This window comes from Pistacia vera, unplaced genomic scaffold (assembly GCF_008641045.1).
Source record: "Pistacia vera cultivar Batoury unplaced genomic scaffold, PisVer_v2 Contig58, whole genome shotgun sequence".
NCBI lineage: Eukaryota > Viridiplantae > Streptophyta > Magnoliopsida > Sapindales > Anacardiaceae > Pistacia > Pistacia vera.
The window spans coordinates 293,883-313,229 of record NW_022196423.1 but is presented as its reverse complement, the minus strand read 5'-3'; the positions used below and the strand labels follow the sequence as shown (position 1 = coordinate 313,229).

Below are 19,347 nucleotides of genomic sequence, written 5' to 3'. Positions count from 1 at the left end.
AACGAACACACAAACACAAATTTTTGTGATATTATTTCTCTTACTGACCATACCAGAGATAAATATTTATATTTAATTAAAAAATAAAAAAACATAATGATTAATTTCTATAGTATTGGTTGATTTATGATAAACAAGACTTAAAAGTGCTCAAATCCACCTGTAGCCCACAACCCATCATCGAAATGCCATGATAACATTGGTGAAGCATTTTTGAAAATTTAATTATATGCAATGAACCAACTTGGGCCTCATGGCCCAACTCATTTCTTTGAAAATGAAAGCATTTGATTTTGTTTATAAATTCCTCTATTCCTTGTGTAGCTCCTTTGAGAAATATAATTAGGTCCTTCCCCACTTCTCTTTAAAGCTGTGAGCGACTCCCCCATATCGAATTATGAAAGATACATTAAATTGCGACAAAGGGAACAAATATGAAAATAAAAGTTTGGTAAATAATTTATAATTAATTCTATTAAAGCCAATTAAGTTCTGCAATATTGAAGGCTCAAACCTTCCAAGAATCAAACTTTATAAGATATTAATTATATGATACGATTGTTTTAGATTAAAGTTAGTTTGATTGGCATAGAATTTTTATGCGTTTTGCAACAAAGGGAACAATTTTCTTATAGCCACATTGTCTATGCCATAACTGTTTATATAAAATTTATTATGGAATATATGGATCTTGCTTTCTTATTATATATCACTTAACGTTATTCATCACTTGAAGTTTTTTATTAATTTATGATTCACAAATCGTTGATTTGTATCTCGATATTTTTAATAAACGTTTAACATAATATTCAAAATCTGTTACGATCCGTTACTCGAGTTAGAATACTTTACAAAATAGAGAATAATAAAACAATATGTTAGATACATGGTACGGAAGGACCTTAACCCAAACATAAATATATTAGTTTTTTTAAGATTCACTTTCTGTTTCAGTTTATATATTAGCTAGGGTTTACTTTCTAAATAAATTTTGTTACTTATGTTATTTTTATACACAAAGATATTATTAGTTTATAATTATTAAATTTTGTTATGGGTTTGCTTCATAAATTTGTATGCTTGTGCTCGCTATTATTTTTTTCTTTGTGTGTTATTATTATACTAATACGATGGATTTTATGTAATATCGTTTCATTATTTCTGTCATCGTGTGAGCACGCAACATGATCTGATGATTTTCCGACATAATTTTTGCTTCATAATATAGTAAATTTCTTGTAGAGTTATATTTTACGTTAATTGATAATTTAAAATGTTATGATCTAATACACAAATTACCATCCACTAAAGCTTATGGACAGTAGCGTCATAACTCCATTTTAAAAATTAATTAATTAATTAATTAACATTTATTCCATAAACTTAATTTAAAATACAATGTACATGTCTCTTAGTGTAGGAATGATGGACCATACATTATTAATCTTAAATATATAAGCACTAGATTAATGGGGAACACATGAAACTAAATTAAAGGCATAGCCATTAGCCTGGTGCTCTCACTATAACACTAAGCATTTAACACTAATAATAACAATAATTATTCTAATGAAACTTTATGTATAATGAATTAATTCAATAATTTAACGGTGTAATCTTGTTTGTTAATTTAAGATCTCGACAATGAGGATAAAGTTTGTCTGTTGCTTTCATGCACTATAATTGTATCTACCACTAGTAATTTATTATATTTTTCTTTTAATGTGCTCTGGACTGTTTGATTAGCATAAGTTCATTCCTAAACCTAACTACACTCTTCACCACCTTTTCCTAAATATCAACTTACTTTATTAAACAATTTGATGCTATTCTACTCCTTTTTTTTTTTTTTTTTTTTTTTTCCTTTTTTCCTTTTTCTTTTAATATATTTATTTAATTATATATTCATTCTCTATACAAAATCTTTTTTTTATATATATATTCAATTATTAGTCGATGATTTTTCAATATATAAGAATCAAATTAACTATTGATACAGACATTTAAGTTTTAAAACGTTTGTATTATAGAATTTTGTCAATTATTATCGACAAAATATAATAAACAAGAATAATATAATTTTTTAGAAAATAATTAAACTATAAAAAGTGAAGGCATGCAAAGTTTGGAGCCCCCCACTTATATAAATTAAGCTATAGTAAGAAGCTTCCTTCAATGTTTCTCATTAGTACATTTTATAATTAAAATCTAATCATTTTTTGTTGGACAAAGGGAAGAAAGGGAGAAAGAGAATGTTTCTTATAGTTTAATTTAAAATTTCTTGTTTGGAGGAAAGGAAAATATTTAAAGGGAAGAAAGGAAAAAGAGAAAAAGAGAGAATGTATGGCATCACATAACTATTATTATTACTATTTTTAATTCCAATCATTTAGTTGATTTAAAGTACACAGAAAAAGGAAAAGGCTTTCACATTATGGGTGCAAGAAATAGATAATGTCATAATATTTTTATTTGATGAATATATTAATTGAATTATCTTAAATAAATACGTAATTATGATTTTTTTTTTATTACACCAAATGAGTCAGCTCGTGAATAATTGGAATAATGACTAAAACTTTGAATAAATATAATGCCTTTTTTATATACTATAATATATTTTAATAGAGTAATATTACATTCATAACTTTTTTTTTAAACTTCTTCTTATAAATTTATGTGATAAAAGATGATTAGATGATTTTAAATTTAAAATAAATTTTTATCTAATTATCTTTTATTACGTGAATTTATAAGAGAAAATTTATATAAAAATATTATAAGTGTATTATAATTAATTTTCGTATTATAAAATCACCTCGTTAATTAAAAACTTGTTTTATTCTTTTAACAAACTGAACTACTATGAATTTTTTGTTTTTTAAAAAAGCACTCTGCATTGGCAAAGGTGATTTTGACCGTAAAAATATGGAGAAAATAAATGTAAGGTAAGCAGTTACAGAGCCCAAAAAGGTGAGTAAATAATTAATTCAAATTAAAATAAAATTTATTCATAGGGACGCTGTTTCCTCTAAATTAGGCAGGCAGACACAATTTTACAGTTACGAGACTCTTAGTTACAGTGTGCCAGCTCACTATCTTGAAAATGCTAATTAATAATAAATCATAAAGTAAAAAAAAATTACTGACATCTTCTCAGCCAATAGAAAACCCCTTGAGTCAAACTCAACAGGTACTCAACCGGTCAACCCATGTCCCATAATTTACTTCGAAAATTTAAACACAAGGTTAAGATTCAAAAAATAAAAATAAAAAAATCAGTAAGTTGTGTAATTACTTAAGCCATAAAAAACATCGTTAAAAAATTTTAGTATTATAACCGTCAAAATTTGGTATCATAGTCGTCGGAAATCTTAATACTACCATCATGATGACGTCTTCATACCATTAATAATAGGAGATCTCAATAGAATCATGGTTGGGCTTCTTAATCTGAGTTTTAACCCGGCTTAGCCTAGTCGATTCAATCGGGATTTAGGGCCTTCACCGAGTTGGGTTATCAATTTTATTATTCATCAATAAATCTAGAAATAAAAACGACGAACAATTGAATGCTACCATGTTAGAGGTTTTAAAGAGGAAAGGTTAGTGAGTAGAAAAGTAACAATGAAGGTGATTTCTAGTAAGTGAAACGACTGAAAATCGCAAAAATAAATCGACGGTAACAACTGGCTGTTGTCGACGATTGGCAAGGCGAACAGAGATGAGTTTTGGTCAGGAGGTTGAGGGTAGAGTTTTCGTGGTGATGGGGTCAACACCGAAAATAGACCCTATTTGGCCTGGGTTGTTGATGCCGACAATGTAATTTGGGGTGTTTTGCAAGATTTTAAACTTGTAGGGACTTATGTGTAATTTTAGGATTGTTTTGCTGCATTTCAAACCCTTTACCTGTTGACGTCACTAGTTTAACCCATCGGTCAAATCGGTTCAACCGGTCAACCTGAGACTCGACCACTTTATAGGGTTTCACCCTAGATTGAGTTTTAAAACCTTGATCTCAATACAATAATGTTTATCATATCAACCCCAAGGGGTTGACTTGGCTATCAAGAAAGTTTGCTCCCTTCATTGATTTCTTGAGTTTAAACCACCTTAGGGTTTTAAGGATTAGTTGAGGTATACATAAGTTGACTCGAACACTCCGATCATCTGAAAAAATGTCTGTCATGTCAAAACAATATTGACCTTTCTTTTATAATCCAAAAAGTATTCAGATCTTAACGGTATAAAAGCGTCATGTAATAATCTCTTTACATGAAACTAATCATAATTTTATATGATGAATTGGATTTATGTTTTCTCTTAACAAAATAGTTATACCTTTATATCCTCATATGTGATCTTCTTTTCCTCATTAAAAAAAAAATAAAGATTTGATTCCTTAAAGAAAATCTTATATTAAGACATCGACATAATATTCTTTTCCGTCAGATATACATGTAGTTATTATACATACAAAGACCTTGATGTAACATTCTCATATCAATCAGAGTTATATGCACATGTATGCATCAAGTTTTCTGCATTTTACTTCTGATCCATGAAATTTAGCTAAATTTCATATACAAAAGATTCATATTAGATAATCTAAGCTTGATTTAACCCCAACCAAATTGGTAAAGTTAAAAACATTAAGCTGAAAAAGGAAAAAAAAAAAAAAAAAAAAGTAAGGAGGCCCGACCTTATAAATTTCCCTCTCTCAGTCTCTCTCCACCTTCCTTCTTTGTAACCAAAAAAAAAAAAAAAACAAAAAAGGGAAAAACTTTCTTTTGCCTCTGCAACTTCAATAATGAAAGCTCATTAGAAACCGCTTAACTGTTACCTTCTCTCTCTTTCTGCTTCGCCGCCACTTCCCATTACTATCTCTACTAACTCTTATGCTTTTTCACTTCTCTTTTTCCAACTCTTCAAATTAGTGATCTTTTTTCTTTACTACTTTCTCTTATACATGTACATACACATATATATTTTGTTGGCCTCCTCTGTTACTTCTATTTAATGCTTTTTTTCTCAACTTCAGGACTTTTCTTTTCCAACCCTTTCAGCTTCTCTTTCAGCCTGAGAGAGCTCAACTCTTGGTGGGTTGATCTTGGTTTTCTGTTTCATCTTTGAAATCACTTTCAGTTTCTGCACTGTTTAATTCAACATCAAGTTGTTTTTCTTTAGAAAATTTAAACCATTGTTTGAAGTAAACTGATGCCTGATATCAAGGACATGGATTTCTCTTCCCACAAACTTCCATCTCTTTCGCAGGTAATCCATAACTTCATAAAAGAAAACATTTTTCTTCTTCCTTCATGATTTTCTTTTCTGTTTTTGGCTCAAAGTGATTATTTTTTTATTTTTTTTCAGGTTGGGGAAGAGCTAAAGGAGCTATGGGGGATGGCTTTGCCCATAACCGCAATGAACTGGCTGGTGTTCATCAGAGCCGTTGTTTCAGTCCTTTTCTTAGGAAGACTTGGAAGTTTAGAGCTTGCCGGAGGAGCTCTCTCCATTGGCTTCACCAACATCACCGGCTATTCTGTTCTTGTGGGCTTAGCCTCAGGCCTTGAGCCAGTGTGCAGCCAGGCCTATGGTAACAAAAACTGGGACCTCCTCTCCCTCTCTCTCCAACGCATGATCGTCATACTTTTCCTTGCCATCATCCCCATCAGCCTCCTGTGGATAAACCTCGAAAGCATAATGGTTTTCATGGGCCAGGATGAGAACATCACAGCAATGGCAGCAACTTACACTATATATTCCTTACCCGATCTTTTGACAAACACTTTGTTGCAGCCGTTGAGGGTGTTTCTTAGGTCTCAGCAGGTGACTAAGCCGATGATGTGGTGCTCATTTGTGGCTGTGATGTTTCATGTGCCATTGAATTATTTGTTGGTGATAAAAATGGGGATGGGGATGCCAGGAGTGGCAATGGCATCGGTGGTGTGTAACTTGAACATGGTGGTGCTGATTGTGGGGTACGTGTGGGTGAGTGGACGGTGGGAGATGAGATGGACGGGTGGGATTGGGGTTCTGTGTGGTGGGATTGGCCCCCTTTTGAGATTGGCAGTGCCCAGCTGCCTTGGGATTTGCTTGGAGTGGTGGTGGTATGAGATTGTGATTGTAATGGCTGGGTACTTGGAGAATCCTACACTGGCTGTGGCCGCCACTGGGATTTTGATTCAGACCACTAGCATGATGTACACTGTCCCTATGGCCCTTGCTGGCTGTGTCTCTGCCCGGGTATGTACATCTTTCACTTTCTCCATCGATAATAATGTAATGCCACGAGTTCATTAACATTAGTATCATCAGGTAATGAAGTTTAAGTTTCGTTAACATGATCAATCTATTGGGGTGATGACACATGATATTATATCAATGGACAGACTCGGTGGGACTGTTCAATATAAGTATTTCTCTTATTCGTCACTCTCCGTACCTATTGCTTGCTATTAATATTAATAGTGGTGTGGGGAAGAATCTCATCCATTAAGAGGTCTTATTACAGTACCTATACTTATGTTTGATAAAATAATTTCTATTTGATAAGATCTTCATGAAAGGAAACGATACAAGGGTTAATGTGTCCAAAATCTGATTGATCTCATAGAGGCTGGATTTTGATTTTTGTTAAAAACCTCTCATGGGAATAAGTATATTTTTCCAAATCTCTCTCAATAATGACATGAGTGAAATTTTGTGGAAATCTTTAGTTTAGGGAAGTAACGAGTTCTCTTTATTTCTTTGACATAAAGGTGGAGCTTCTTTGGTGAGTTTCAAATCAAAGAAAGATAAAAGTAAATGGTCATATTTGATCTCATGACTCATCCCCTTCCTTAAAGTAGAACACTTATATCATCTATTACACATGATTGCATCACTTGTAGGGGACCGAAATTGGTCACACATAAAATGTGATTGGACAAAAATTAGTACACGTTTACTTTTGTCTTCAAACAAACAAAAGTGAACCAATGTCACACTTATTTTCCTGTGAAAATTCTGCAGGTGGGCAATGAGCTTGGAGCTGGAAAGCCTTACAAAGCCAAACTTGCAGCAATGGTGGCATTGGGGTGTGCATTCTTCATAGGAATTATAAATGTAACATGGACAGTGATTTTGAGAGACAGATGGGCTGGTTTGTTCACAAAGGATGATCTTGTCAAAGCTTTGGTTGCATCAGTTTTACCAATTATTGGACTGTGTGAGCTGGGCAACTGCCCACAAACAACTGGCTGTGGCATCCTACGTGGCACGGCAAGGCCGGTTATCGGGGCCCGTGTGAACCTGGGCTCGTTTTACTTTGTGGGTACTCCTGTGGCAGTGGGCCTGGCCTTCGGGCTCAACATCGGGTTTAGCGGGCTCTGGTTCGGGCTCTTGTCAGCCCAAGTGGCCTGTGCTGTCTCTATTCTCTATTATGTTTTGGTCAGGACAGATTGGGAAGCTGAGGCCATGAAGGCTAAGAAGCTAACAAGCCTGGAGCTTAGTTCTTGCAATGGAGGTACACAAAAGAGTGATGAAGAGACTGAAAGGATCTTGGATAATGTTTTGTAGATGGATCGATACTTCTAAATACGAATCATGTAGTGTTGTCGACTCAATAGTAACCATGGGAATCCTTCTTAATCTAACGGTTGGTATGGGTCCATAACATAAGGCTTTGTTGAGAATAGAAATGTCGAGCAAAGGTGATTGTGGAAGATGTGAAATGTGGTTTTGTTGTTTAGCTGCTTTTTTCGGGGCATATGAGTCATACTAGAATTTTGTGTTGCCTTTTTTATATATAAAAAGTAAAATATTCTTATTTTCATGGATGTTCTTGGGGTTGGCACGGCCCTATTTTGTCACAAGAGATTTTCAATCTCCATATAAGAAGTTAAATATTACAATAAAACTTTCCCATAATTTGAACCAAACACTAGTTTGAGTGGCGAAAGTTGATGTTGGAATTTGGTTATTTATAAAGTTAAAAAGAAAATGTTGTCAGTTTTTACAACACAAATATCTTACATCTCCTGTAGACAAATTGTTTCATTAAAATTTATTTGAAACAACATGCTTCATAAAACAATGCAATGTTTCCAAGGCACATGTTGTTTCATGAAACAATGCAATGTTTCCAAACTCTATATAAGGCAAGCATAATTTTTCTTTTTAAACAAAAAATTACAACCAATCTTATCTTCCTTCATTTTCTTCTCTATCTGAACTTGCCAGAAACTCAAAAAACATTATATTATTCATTAGGTCAATTTTTTTTGGATAAACCCGATAAATATATTGAGAAAAATAAAATTACAAGGAAAGGGAAAAACCCTTAAACATGCAAACCCTTGGACAGACCTAAGGGGCAAAAGCAAAACACTATTCGACTAAACAAAAGCTGAACGCAAAGCCCAAACAGACCCAGGCCTGTACAAAAGAAGATGTTATATACACGCAAAAGAGTCATGGCAGACACCCAAAAAAAGGAGGGCATAGCCCTACTATTCAAATATGAACAAAAAAGGCTAAAAACAAAAACATCAGTAATCCTAATCAACATACTAACAGGATCCCTACCATAAACACCCAAAAACATCAACCCAACCTTCCACACCTCATCCCATCTCCTCAGCCTAGTTATGAGAATCATCCACATAACCTTTGTGTTATGATCTACGTAATTAATTAGAAAAGTCGGGAATTTTCAGTAGGCAATTCGAGGTGCCTGGCCTCCAAGATTGTAAACACAATTCTTCTGAAATAACTCCCCCCCCATATCTGGGTAACTGCCATATAAATAGAATTTTACATGGACTTAGTCAAATAACAAACTGCATATAGGACCTTACTAACCCACTAAACACGTACTCAAACAAAGACTAAATAATAGGTAACTGAATCGGAAAACGTGGCCCATAAAATACAAGCTGGAACCACCAAATAATCATGGCCAGCAAGACTCTCTGGACTTAACATCTGGACACCCTAACAGAAAGTAATAAGCTTAGGAAGCGATTTTCATGAATAAATTCATAAATTCTTTAATTGTCTCAATATACTTCAATTTAATCACAAATGGGGTATTTTTATCACCAAAATAGAGTCACTTTCATGACTCTAACAGCGACCAAGAGTCAACTTAATCAATCGCTTAAGCGATATAAAGGATCGCTTAGCCGATCTTAGATCTGGGCAGATGGAGTAAAAGAGGTTAATCGCTTAAGCGATACAAATGATCGCTTAACCGATAGTTAAGAACGTACCCTTTCTTCGACGGCCTGCTCATTCTCGCCAGCCTCATCCTCCTCGCTTGAATCCTCGGAAGACTCCTCCTGCCCTGAATTGTCGCCGGAATCCTCATCGTGGACTGAATGATCGCCCGACTCCTCTTCTTCAGAACTGTTTGACGATTCTTCCCTCTATTCTTGTGCCGCCGGCATCTCCTCTCCCTGTCGACCACGTTCATTGATCGGATGATCCACCAGAGCGGCCATTGAACTGCTTGTGCCACCGGAATCTAGGATTCGAAGTGGCGTTGGGTTGTTGTCGTCATTGTGAGTGTCAGCCATGGTTTTGGATTGAATTTGGTGTGAAAATTTGTAGTTTGGATCGGAAATATGGGATGTATGGCCAGAAATCGCGCAGATTCCGTTTAGGGTTGAAGAAATCGATTTTAGGGTTCAAGAAATCGACAGAAAATCGTGACTTATCACGGGACATCGTGACTATATTCCGTTTAGGGTTGAAGAAATTGAGTTTACGATTGAATATGGTGGGGAAATTTGCAGGGTTGGATCGGAAATCGCCTGTCTCCCTTTGGTTCAAGAAATTGATTTTTGCCCTAATGAATTTCGATTAAGCGAGGTGAATAGTTAGTGGGGCTTGTTTTGAGAATTTTCAAATTAAAAAAAAAAAACATTTTTGTCTATTCGAACCAAATATGTTTTAATCCTTTCATTTTAACCCACTTTACGTGTTTATTTAGTCACGCTTGGTCAGTTGAGCGATCTTTTCCAAGGAAGAACAAAATCTCCCCAGATAGATGATCGCTTAAGCGATTCGTCGCTTTTACTCTTGGTCGCTTAAGCTATTAAGGATCTCTTAAGCGATCTCTTCCTAGGTAGAATAAAATCTGTCCAGATCTAGGATCGCTTAAGCGATTCCTCGCTTTGACTCTTGGTCGCTTAAGCGATTTAGGATCTCTTCATCAGAATAAAATATGCCCAGATCTATGATTCCTCTCTTTTACTCTTGGTTGCTTAAGCGATTTAGGATCTCTTAAGCGATCTCTTCCGAGGCAGAATGCATCTGCCCAGATCATGATCGCTTAAGCGATCCTCTTGTATCGCTTAAGAGATTCCTCACTTTTACTCTTGGTCGCTTAAGCGATTTAGGATCTCTTAAGCAATCTCTTCCGAGGTAGAATGCATCTGCCCAGATCTATGATCGCTTAAGCGATCCTCTTGTATCGCTTAAGCGATTCCTCACTTTTACTCTTGGTCGCTTAAGCGATTTACGGATCGCTTAAGCAATCTCTTCCAAGGCAGAATAAAATTGTCCAGATAGATGATCGCTTAAGCGATCCTTTAGTATCGCTTAAGCGATTCTCGCTTTCACTCATGGTCACTTAAGCGATCTCTTTCGAGGCAGAAAAATCTGCCCAGATCTATGATCGCTTAAGCGATCCTCTGGTATCTCTTAACGATTTCTTCGCTTTCCCTCTTGGCGCTTAAGCGATTCAGATTGTTTGCGATCATTTGAGAAAAATCTTGGTCCTTAAGAGATATATGTGGTCGCTCATAATCGCTTAAGCGATCATGACAAAAAAAGAATCCTACATTTCTCCTGAATTATGTAAATATCTGTCTTTATAGAGCTAATTTCGAAATAACCATTTTCCTCCCAAATTCGAAAGATAAGCAGCAAAATGAAGTCATTTATATCAATCTAATCTATCACGATCAAAATATAAGAGACATCATGTAATTGAAATTTAAACTTAAAATCATTCATATAGTGCCAATACAGAATTACCTAAGCCACTTTGACAAGTTTTGGAATTCGGTATAATCACTGTCTAGATCATTCTTTGTACCATGCCTTGCACAGCCTTGATTGCAGGTGCCGCCACTTTGAGAAGTTTTCAAATTCGGTATAATCACTGTTTGAGATCATTTCATGGTACCATGGCTTGCTAGCAGCCTTGATTGCAGATGACTCCTCTTAGCCACCAGCCTTGATTGCAGATGCCTTGCCGGCAACCTACTCTCTGACAGCCTAAGCCATTTTGAGGAGTTCCTCTTATTGTTTCCAGCAACCTGCAAATTATCCGCACACTGTACCTGTCAGCTTTTCTAAAAACACAAAAAACAAAAAGTTTTTCAGGGCCATTTGTTAAATAAAGTTAGGATGTTCGGGGAGTAATTTTTCTCTCTTCACGAACCTAAGTATGGAGTGCAAGATTGAAAAGTTCACTGAGTCCGTCTATTTCGGTAAAGCTCTGTATAGCATGACACCTGCAGCATCAGCACCACAACCCAAGTACACATCAACATCACATAACTACAAATTAAAAGTACAAGTTCCAAACCTTTTGATTGGTTTTGGTCACTCAAAACGATCCATTTCCCCATGGAAGCACTCAACAGCCCAGCGCTCCCGAAAGATGGTTATTGTTTCGTCATTCCATCCAGCCATTCGGCTGTTGTCATGTGTCACACTGCATAAATTTCAGGGCATATGCCCCACAATCAGCACTGCAATAGGAAGATGACATTAGCATTAGAATCAGCTTATAGAACAATTGTATTATGTAAGTTAGTTTTATACAAAATTTACCTTGACTCATTTGTTGGGACGGGAACACGCTTGAGTGGCCACTTTCCCGTCAATGCTTCATCATCGAGGTGCTCAAACATCCCGCTCTGGCGTAACAGCCACGGGAACAACACGGACAGTGGCTCCAACTCGGCCTCCAACTGCCTGTCTCGACAAATTGTTGGGTTGCAGTCAAGGATCTTCAACAACCTCTCCTCTAAGAGCGTGACTACTGCTATCCAGTGCATTTCCTTGACCAGGATGATGTAGTAGACACTTTTAACCTTTGCCCAACTATGGCCATATTTGGGCCTGTCCCCCATTACATACTGGATCATCCTGTCATCAAACTTAAAATCATTAGGGACGCAGTCCAAGTCTTCTGTGCCCGATCGTTTTTGCTTGGCTCCTTTTGCTACAGATGTACCAATGGCCTTTTTCAATAAATTGCGATATGTCAATACCAGTGTTTGGCCAAAGGCCACATCGGTGAATGCACAATCGGGATACAGTAGATCACCATTGCTGGTTTGTCGTAGCCTCATCAGTGCCAATACCTCATCGATGTGCTGCATCAAATAAAAACAACATAATAAGTATACAATACCTCATGGAAAACATAAGCAAAAATAAGGAAAATTAAGCGAAAATAACTCACCGAGTCGTGAAGCCAGCTAGCCCATCGTCAAAATCTTTTCAAACCAATCCCGAGAATAATCTTGGTCTTACACTTTACAAGGGCATCACTTCCTGATTCATTGTAATAGGCATAAAAGGGTTTTTTCTTTTCCTCCTCTATTGGCCTATACAAATCGACAGTGGACTCCATTTTTGCTTGCCCGCTTCCTCCCTCTTCCTCCATTTGTACATCCCCGCTTCCTTCGCCTCCCGCCTCAACCTCCTCTATTATAACTGCCCCACTTCCTCCATAAACCTCTTTAACCCCTTCAATTTTGGCTTCTTCCTCAATTTTTTTCTTTGTTTTCATCTTAATTCCACGTGTTAGTATGGTGTAAGGCGATTTTACAAACCTACTCTTTCGGCTCTTTCTTTTCAACCCAGGGTGCACTTCAACCGCCTTCAATACTCCACCAACTTCATCCTTGTTAGAGTCATGAAAGTGACTCTATTTTGGTGATAAAAATACCCCATGTGTGATAAAATTGAAGTATATTGAGATAATTAAAGAATTTATGAATTTATTCACGAAAATCGCTTCCTAATATTTTTCTTATGAATTTAACGTGTTTGGAATGATTTTGGAAAGTATATGAGTTGATATTAGGTTGTGGTTTATGGATTAAGGGTGATTTTGTCTCATTTATGCTGTTTAGGGGATAAAATGTCATGTTTTAAGGGGTTGATTTTGTCACTTTTCAATTGTGTAGGGACCAAACTGATATTTTATAATTTGTTCTATAAAAGAAAAATGCAGTTTCGCGTGAACAGGGGGGGCTGTTCATCCATAACGTTTTTCGGCGACCCTTCGTCTTCCATTTCCGGCGACCTCCGGCGACTCTTCGGCTTCCTTGTGCACAGATCGTCGTCATCCCATCGTCCCGGACCACCACCGCGAATCATCACACAGCCGCGACGATTCGTCTTCCACCACCGTGACGTTTTTGTCTTCCCAGCCAGTTTTGGCCATTTTTCGACGACGTTCCAGCTCCCCAAGGGTCGATCTCCCTTCCCCACAACCGGATCTACACTTCCCTAGCTTCAGCGCCGCGAAAACCGCCAGAATCCGTGATTTTGCCACCGCGCCTCTTCATCTTCCAGGCCAGATCCTGCTCATTTCCGGCGACTTCTCACCTCCCCAGGACCTGATCTGAACTCCCTATCACCAGAGCTTTCCATCGGTACCTTCAGATCCCATTTCCGCCACCGTTTTCTGGAAGACCCGCCGAAAAATTAACGTTTTTCAACGAAGTGTGGCTGTTCGTATTCCGGGCTGTCCGTTGGTTGTTTTCGCCCCTTCTTCGCATCATATCGCTGTCGGTTACCTCCTCTCCGCCATGGTCAGCTCCGTTTCCACCGTTTCGGCCTCCGTCATCACCACCATGAGCGGCTAAGCTCCCGGTTGTCTGTTACGGCATAGGCGAGATCGGGATTGACTCCACGACTCTCCTCATCAGCTCTCGACTAGTTGGATGAGCCCGATTATAGGACATTTGGTAGTATTGTGCTTCGGATTATATTTGTTTTCGTTTCATGATTGATTTCGATACTTTAATATGATTTGAGCATAACTTGTGATGAATATTGTTGTCCATTATGATTTAATGTTTTCATAGAACTTGCTGAATGATAAACGTTGGTTTGGAATAATTAAATGATGAATATTGCTTTTCATTACTTTGCATCGATTGTAATTGAGTTGTGTTCGGATTTAATTTAATTTCTACTATTGTTGCGTTTATTGTGAAGTTGGTTGATTGGATATTACGTGTTGACAAATTGTATTTGTTAATTGCGTACCAACTAGTGGTATTGCCTTGTAGCGTTTATCGACGTTCAATGATAGTCTTTAACCAATCGAACTTGAGTGATCGGGTGAGACATGATAGATTATACCTAGACTGTCGGGAAGCCATTTCATTGATTTACCTTGCCTTGTAAGTTTAGGGGATCGTAGAGGGTGGAGGAGAATTGTGTGAGTCGGTCTCGTTTCGAACCAAAACCATAACAGCAATATTTTTATTATAAATTCTTTATTTGCTTTAATTTCACTATTTCATTATTTGCATTTAGTCTATTTAGTTTCATTAATCCATTGCCAATTTCATTTCCGCTACTTAAAATACATTAGGTTGTTAGTCTTGCTCCCTGTGGATTCAATCCTGCTTACCGCTAATACGGTAATTAGGTCTAATTTTTAGACCGTGACGATCGGTCTAACACTCCTGCACCCTACCAACTTCCTTCTCCACCCTAACAACTTTCTCTGCCACCTTATCCACTTTCTCCTCCACCCTTTTCAACTGCTCTTCCATCTTATCAAACCTGCCATAAACAGCTGTTGTAAAACTATCAAACAAACTGTTTATGAGGTCAATCACCTCACTCTCCCGACCCCGACGCCTCGGCAAAGCGGTACTTGTTGTACTAGTTTGCTGAGGCATACAAACATCTTCCTCCCTCCCTCCCCTCCTCCTCCCTCCCACCGATTACGGCTTCATCCTCCTCGGTGTCAACCACATTTTCAAGCAGTGGCCTTACAACTGCCCTTACATGTGTGAGTCCTTATAGCTCCCGCGTCAGGCGGTCTATCCCTTTATCCCTTTCATCCTCCAGTGCTCGGAAAGATGTGACATAATGCTGTTGTGCTTCACCCCGAGTAGCGGTGAGGAAGGGACGGACAACCCCCTGCAATAAGAAACAAAATCAATCAGATTTAAGCGACATTTTAAAGTAAGTGCATATTCAAAAGCTTAAACCTTTAATCTTACCCGAGCTGATTGAATTTCAATCTCTATTTGCTCATAATCCGAATGGGTACACTTCTGGTCGTGCCACCGCAACATCCTAGGAAATGTCTGTTGCACAACCAAAGCCCTAATCCTCCCCACTGCCTTAGCCAGGACAGGGATGACCTCATACATCTAATCCTACATTGTAAAAAAACAGTCAATATCATAATTCAAACACATATATTAAAAAAAATATAACAAAAAACTATTAATATTTACTTGTATTGCCCATGGGAAGCCAAACAAATTGTACGTCGCCGCTCTATTCTTCTCGGCCCATTGGAGTGCTTTAACGCCAGGTCTTTTGTTTGCAGGGAGTCCATGGTTCGCTTAAATGATACCCATCCCCACGGATAAGCATTAAAGAAGTTTAAGTTGCTTACAAACTTCACCCAATCAATATCAACAGCTTTTGTTGAGTCACTAGCCATTAGGATCGAATGTAAGAACAATACAAAGCACAATTTGAACATCTCTAAATCGTTAAACTCACCATCTTTTAACCTGTCCTCTAATTCCTGCGCCTTAATAGACTTGTTCCCCGCCAAAACCTTGTTAGCCAACCTTTTGGCTCTCGTACTGTCCGTTATTCTTTTTTCCTTAACCTCACCTGGCAATTCCCTACATCTTAAGCCAGTCACCAACGCATATTCCATCATCCCGAAACGTAATGGCTTTCCATCCACCACGAACCACATTTCAGCTTTTTGTTGCTTTTTATTGAGTGCAGCAACATATAATGCACTCCCGACCCCAGAATGTCTTTTTCCATTTTGTATCCATATCCTAAAAATGACTGAAACAAGTCTCTTTGAATCTCCTTTCACCATTCCTCACTGTCCCTAAAATCCCTGTTATTCTCGTTAAAACATCCCAACTTGACCTCACTGTCACCCTCATAGGGAAGTACGATACCGTATCGCTTACAACCTTCAATCCTTACCCTCTATAGTTTACGCTCCGGAAAATCTGCANATAAAAACAGAAAAGAAAATGCATTGCATAAAAAAAGTTTATGCATTTGTGCATATGCATCATGCCATTTCTACTACCTCGAGTTAGTTTCCCTATTTTTACTGCTCATTGTATTTGTACTTACAAGTCTTAGGAAGGTCCATTCAGGATCTCCGAAAAGCTCAAACAAGAACCTTCCACTTGGAACACCTTGATTGCGAAGCCATACTACGAGCATGGAACGTCGAGCATCTATGAAGGTATTACCAATGAGCAGCTCGGGTTCCAATCATGTTTTATTTTCTCCCCTATATTCATTGTAAAGTCATTTATGGCCAAAATATTACCAATAAAAAGAGGTATTATTCATGAACTTTACTTTGTTCGTTATTTTATGTTCATCAGTATCTTGTTCGTCATTTATTATCTTTTGTTTCAAAAATCGTGACCTATATGATTGCATCCAAAAACTAAGAGTCAAGAGTTCGGAAAAAGGTAGCTTAGCTTGATAAGCCATGCCAAAATCCAACACATTAAGGGTGAAATTCAATAGATCGATGAAGTTACACTTGGAAAATTTCAAGAAAAACACGTTGAAGAAAAATTGGTCATAAGCCAGCAACTAAAACTTGAGACGAATAGCTAGTCTAAATTCAAAGTTGCTGCACAAGATTTTCTCATATATATTCGAAAAGTTCCTCAAAAAACGAGCTATGCATAACTTAGAACAAATTCGAGCAGTGGCATTATCGCCAATCTGGGTAGAGTGATCATCGAGGGTAGGAGTCTTGGTAGCCTCTTCAAGGTGGAGAGCTATGACGTCTATCGAAGTCTCAACCGGAGGAAGGTCGGTGGCAATAGGCGGGAGTGTAGCTAGGGGAGTCGGATCATCGACCTCCTCCTTAACGCCTGCATCCTCCTCTCCATCATCGACTTCTTCTTCACCCTCACTGTTGGGCTTAAAGTCGTCTGAGTAAACATAGGTCATCCTTTGAGCCTCGGTCCTTATCCTCTTGGCCTCTTTCTGATAATCCCGCGAAAGAAAGGAGAATTCGATCAAGGGATGAGCTTCCCACAACTTTTACGCAAGGAAGACCAACTTCTCCGAAGCTCGGTTCGTGACCACCGTGTTCAGCTCCCTAACTTCAAGCCTAAGTTGCTCAATTCTAGCCTCAGCCTTTTGTCGACCCTCCGCCTCTTGGGCAAGATCGAGTGAGACCTGTTTAAAATTTGCCTCCCAATTCGAGGTGGTTTTTTGAGCCGAGGTAAGTTAGAGTTCAGTTTATTGTTGGCACCTCACTGCTATGCCAAACTCTTCTCAGCCTTGACTGCTTTGGCTTCAACCTTTGCTCGAGCGACCTCACTCACCTAAATTTTGTTAAGGAATTCCCTTTCCTTGACCTCGAAGGCCACCATTTCCTTAAGCCACTCAAGCTCGGCCCTTTTCGAGTCTTTCTCTTTCACTGCCACCTCAGCCTCAGCCACAGCCAAGGCATTCTCCTTGAGCGTCTCCACTTCTTGCCACTCTTGGTGAGTGCCCATCAATGTTGGGTAACACTCATCACAGAGAATGTTGCTCACCACAGAAGCCTAAAAAAGAAAAAATAAAAGTCAGCAAGGAATATAGAAAAACATATATAAAAAAAAGAAAAGGGGGCGAACTATTNCCCTTTTCGAGTCTTTCTCTTTCACTGCCACCTCAGCCTCAGCCACAGCCAAGGCATTCTCCTTGAGCGTCTCCACTTCTTGCCACTCTTGGTGAGTGCCCATCAATGTTGGGTAACACTCATCACAGAGAATGTTGCTCACCACAGAAGCCTAAAAAAGAAAAAATAAAAGTCAGCAAGGAATATAGAAAAACATATATAAAAAAAAGAAAAGGGGGCGAACTATTTATACCTTTGTCACGTAGCTATATATCCAAGCCAGCAGCTGTGGAGCAGATGAATCCCTAATGCTCCCATAGGTCCGTGGGGTGATGGCATCCCTGACCGCCGAGGCCTTGATGTTGATGTGTTCAGGGAGTTGGTCGATTATTATATCAAGCACAGCTTGAGCTGCCTCGTCCATAATTTTGCCTCCCTGTTGAGGTAAGCTTGATTTGCTTCCCACAGGAATGACAACTTCACCCATGGAACGGATTTCTTCATGACTAAGTACTTGGCCGTAAACTTCTTTAGGCAGCCTCCTTGCTTAAGGCATTTGTTGCTCAACGAACTTCTGTTTTCTCGAGCCCCCTTGTAGCTTGGTTGACTTTTCTTGCTTGAGCTATCATGCTGCTCAAGCGCCTTCTGCTTTCTCAAGCCTCTAGTTCGCTCGTAAGTCTTATTTGTTGACCCCTTTTGGGGCTCGAAGGCACATTTCCCTACGACTGCCTTAGAGGCAGTTGTAGGCTTCTTGGCACTTGGGCCTTCCCCAAGCTCACCACCGCTTCGCTTAAGGGTTGGATGCAAGATACCCTGCCCAACCATTCCAACAACATCGGTAGGCTGCTTCTTCGCCAGTTCTTGGCAGACCTGGAAGCTATCTTCTTCTTCTTCAGGCCCTTTAATTTCTCATCCCATATTTCTATGAAAGGAGAAGCAAACAATCGATGACCTACACTCACAAAAAAAAAAAAAAAAAAAAAAAAGCGAGCAAGTAAACACTTTACCTTTTTCAAGGATGGTGCTGAAATTCGCTTTGTCCTTGCAAAAGCCATATGCCCTCAGCCGAGGAAGTGAGCTAATCTTGTTAACGTTGTGCTCCTTGTTGGAGAGATTGCTGAAGCACTGAAGCCGTTGTAAGCTCGCTGCGGGGAGAAAATTTTGCTCGACGTTTCCAAAGCAAAAATGTCGGTCTCCCCGGCCTCATAAAAGAAAAACTGAGAATCCCAAAGTTGGACCTTCTTTGGAACGTCAACCAGACTATTAAAATGTACCTTCCTCGCCTTAGAGAGGTAGTATGTCTGGTCTTGACCTTTTTTTCACCTATACAAATGGACAAGCTCCTCAACAGATGGCTCACCCAACTCAGCTACTTGGTATGCTATGTACGGACCTACAATTATAATGTATGAATTCACAGATAGCTGGAGAGGGAAGATGTCAAACTATCTCAAAATGTTATCGGTGAA

The 19,347-nt window shown here is 38.3% G+C and overlaps 2 protein-coding genes across 2 annotated transcripts; one reads left to right on the top strand and one right to left on the bottom strand.

Annotated features, from left to right (window-relative positions):
* The first annotated feature begins 4,762 nt into the window (after positions 1 to 4,762).
* On the top strand, positions 4,763 to 7,816 carry LOC116109449 (protein DETOXIFICATION 54-like). Its single transcript, XM_031395661.1, has 3 exons — positions 4,763 to 5,274; positions 5,374 to 6,246; positions 7,015 to 7,816. The coding sequence occupies exons 1-3, from the start codon at positions 5,218 to 5,220 to the stop codon at positions 7,558 to 7,560; spliced, it is 1,476 nt and encodes a 491-aa protein (XP_031251521.1). The 5' UTR covers positions 4,763 to 5,217; the 3' UTR covers positions 7,561 to 7,816.
* A 3,905-nt stretch (positions 7,817 to 11,721) lies between these two features.
* Positions 11,722 to 12,353, bottom strand: LOC116109415. Its single transcript, XM_031395631.1, has 2 exons — positions 11,858 to 12,353; positions 11,722 to 11,747 (listed from the first exon to the last, which is right to left on the bottom strand). Exons 1-2 carry the CDS (start codon positions 12,351 to 12,353, stop codon positions 11,722 to 11,724), a joined length of 522 nt encoding a protein of 173 aa, XP_031251491.1.
* Positions 12,354 to 19,347: the final 6,994 nt, after the last annotated feature.

What these genes read in the sequence shown, in the direction of transcription:
- LOC116109449 (XM_031395661.1), top strand. Translation starts at nt 5,218, where the DNA reads ATGCCTGATATCAAGGACATGGATTTCTCTTCCCACAAACTTCCATCT. An exon ending in AACTTCCATCTCTTTCGCAG is followed by an intron (nt 5,275 to 5,373) that starts GTAATCCATAAC and finishes ATTTTTTTTCAG; the next exon opens with GTTGGGGAAGAGCTAAAGGA. An exon ending in CTGGCTGTGTCTCTGCCCGG is followed by an intron (nt 6,247 to 7,014) that starts GTATGTACATCT and finishes AAAATTCTGCAG; the next exon opens with GTGGGCAATGAGCTTGGAGC.
- LOC116109415 (XM_031395631.1), bottom strand. Translation starts at nt 12,353, where the DNA reads ATGAGGCTACGACAAACCAGCAATGGTGATCTACTGTATCCCGATTGT. An exon ending in GGGAAAGTGGCCACTCAAGC is followed by an intron (nt 11,748 to 11,857) that starts GTGTTCCCGTCC and finishes TTCCTATTGCAG; the next exon opens with TGCTGATTGTGGGGCATATG.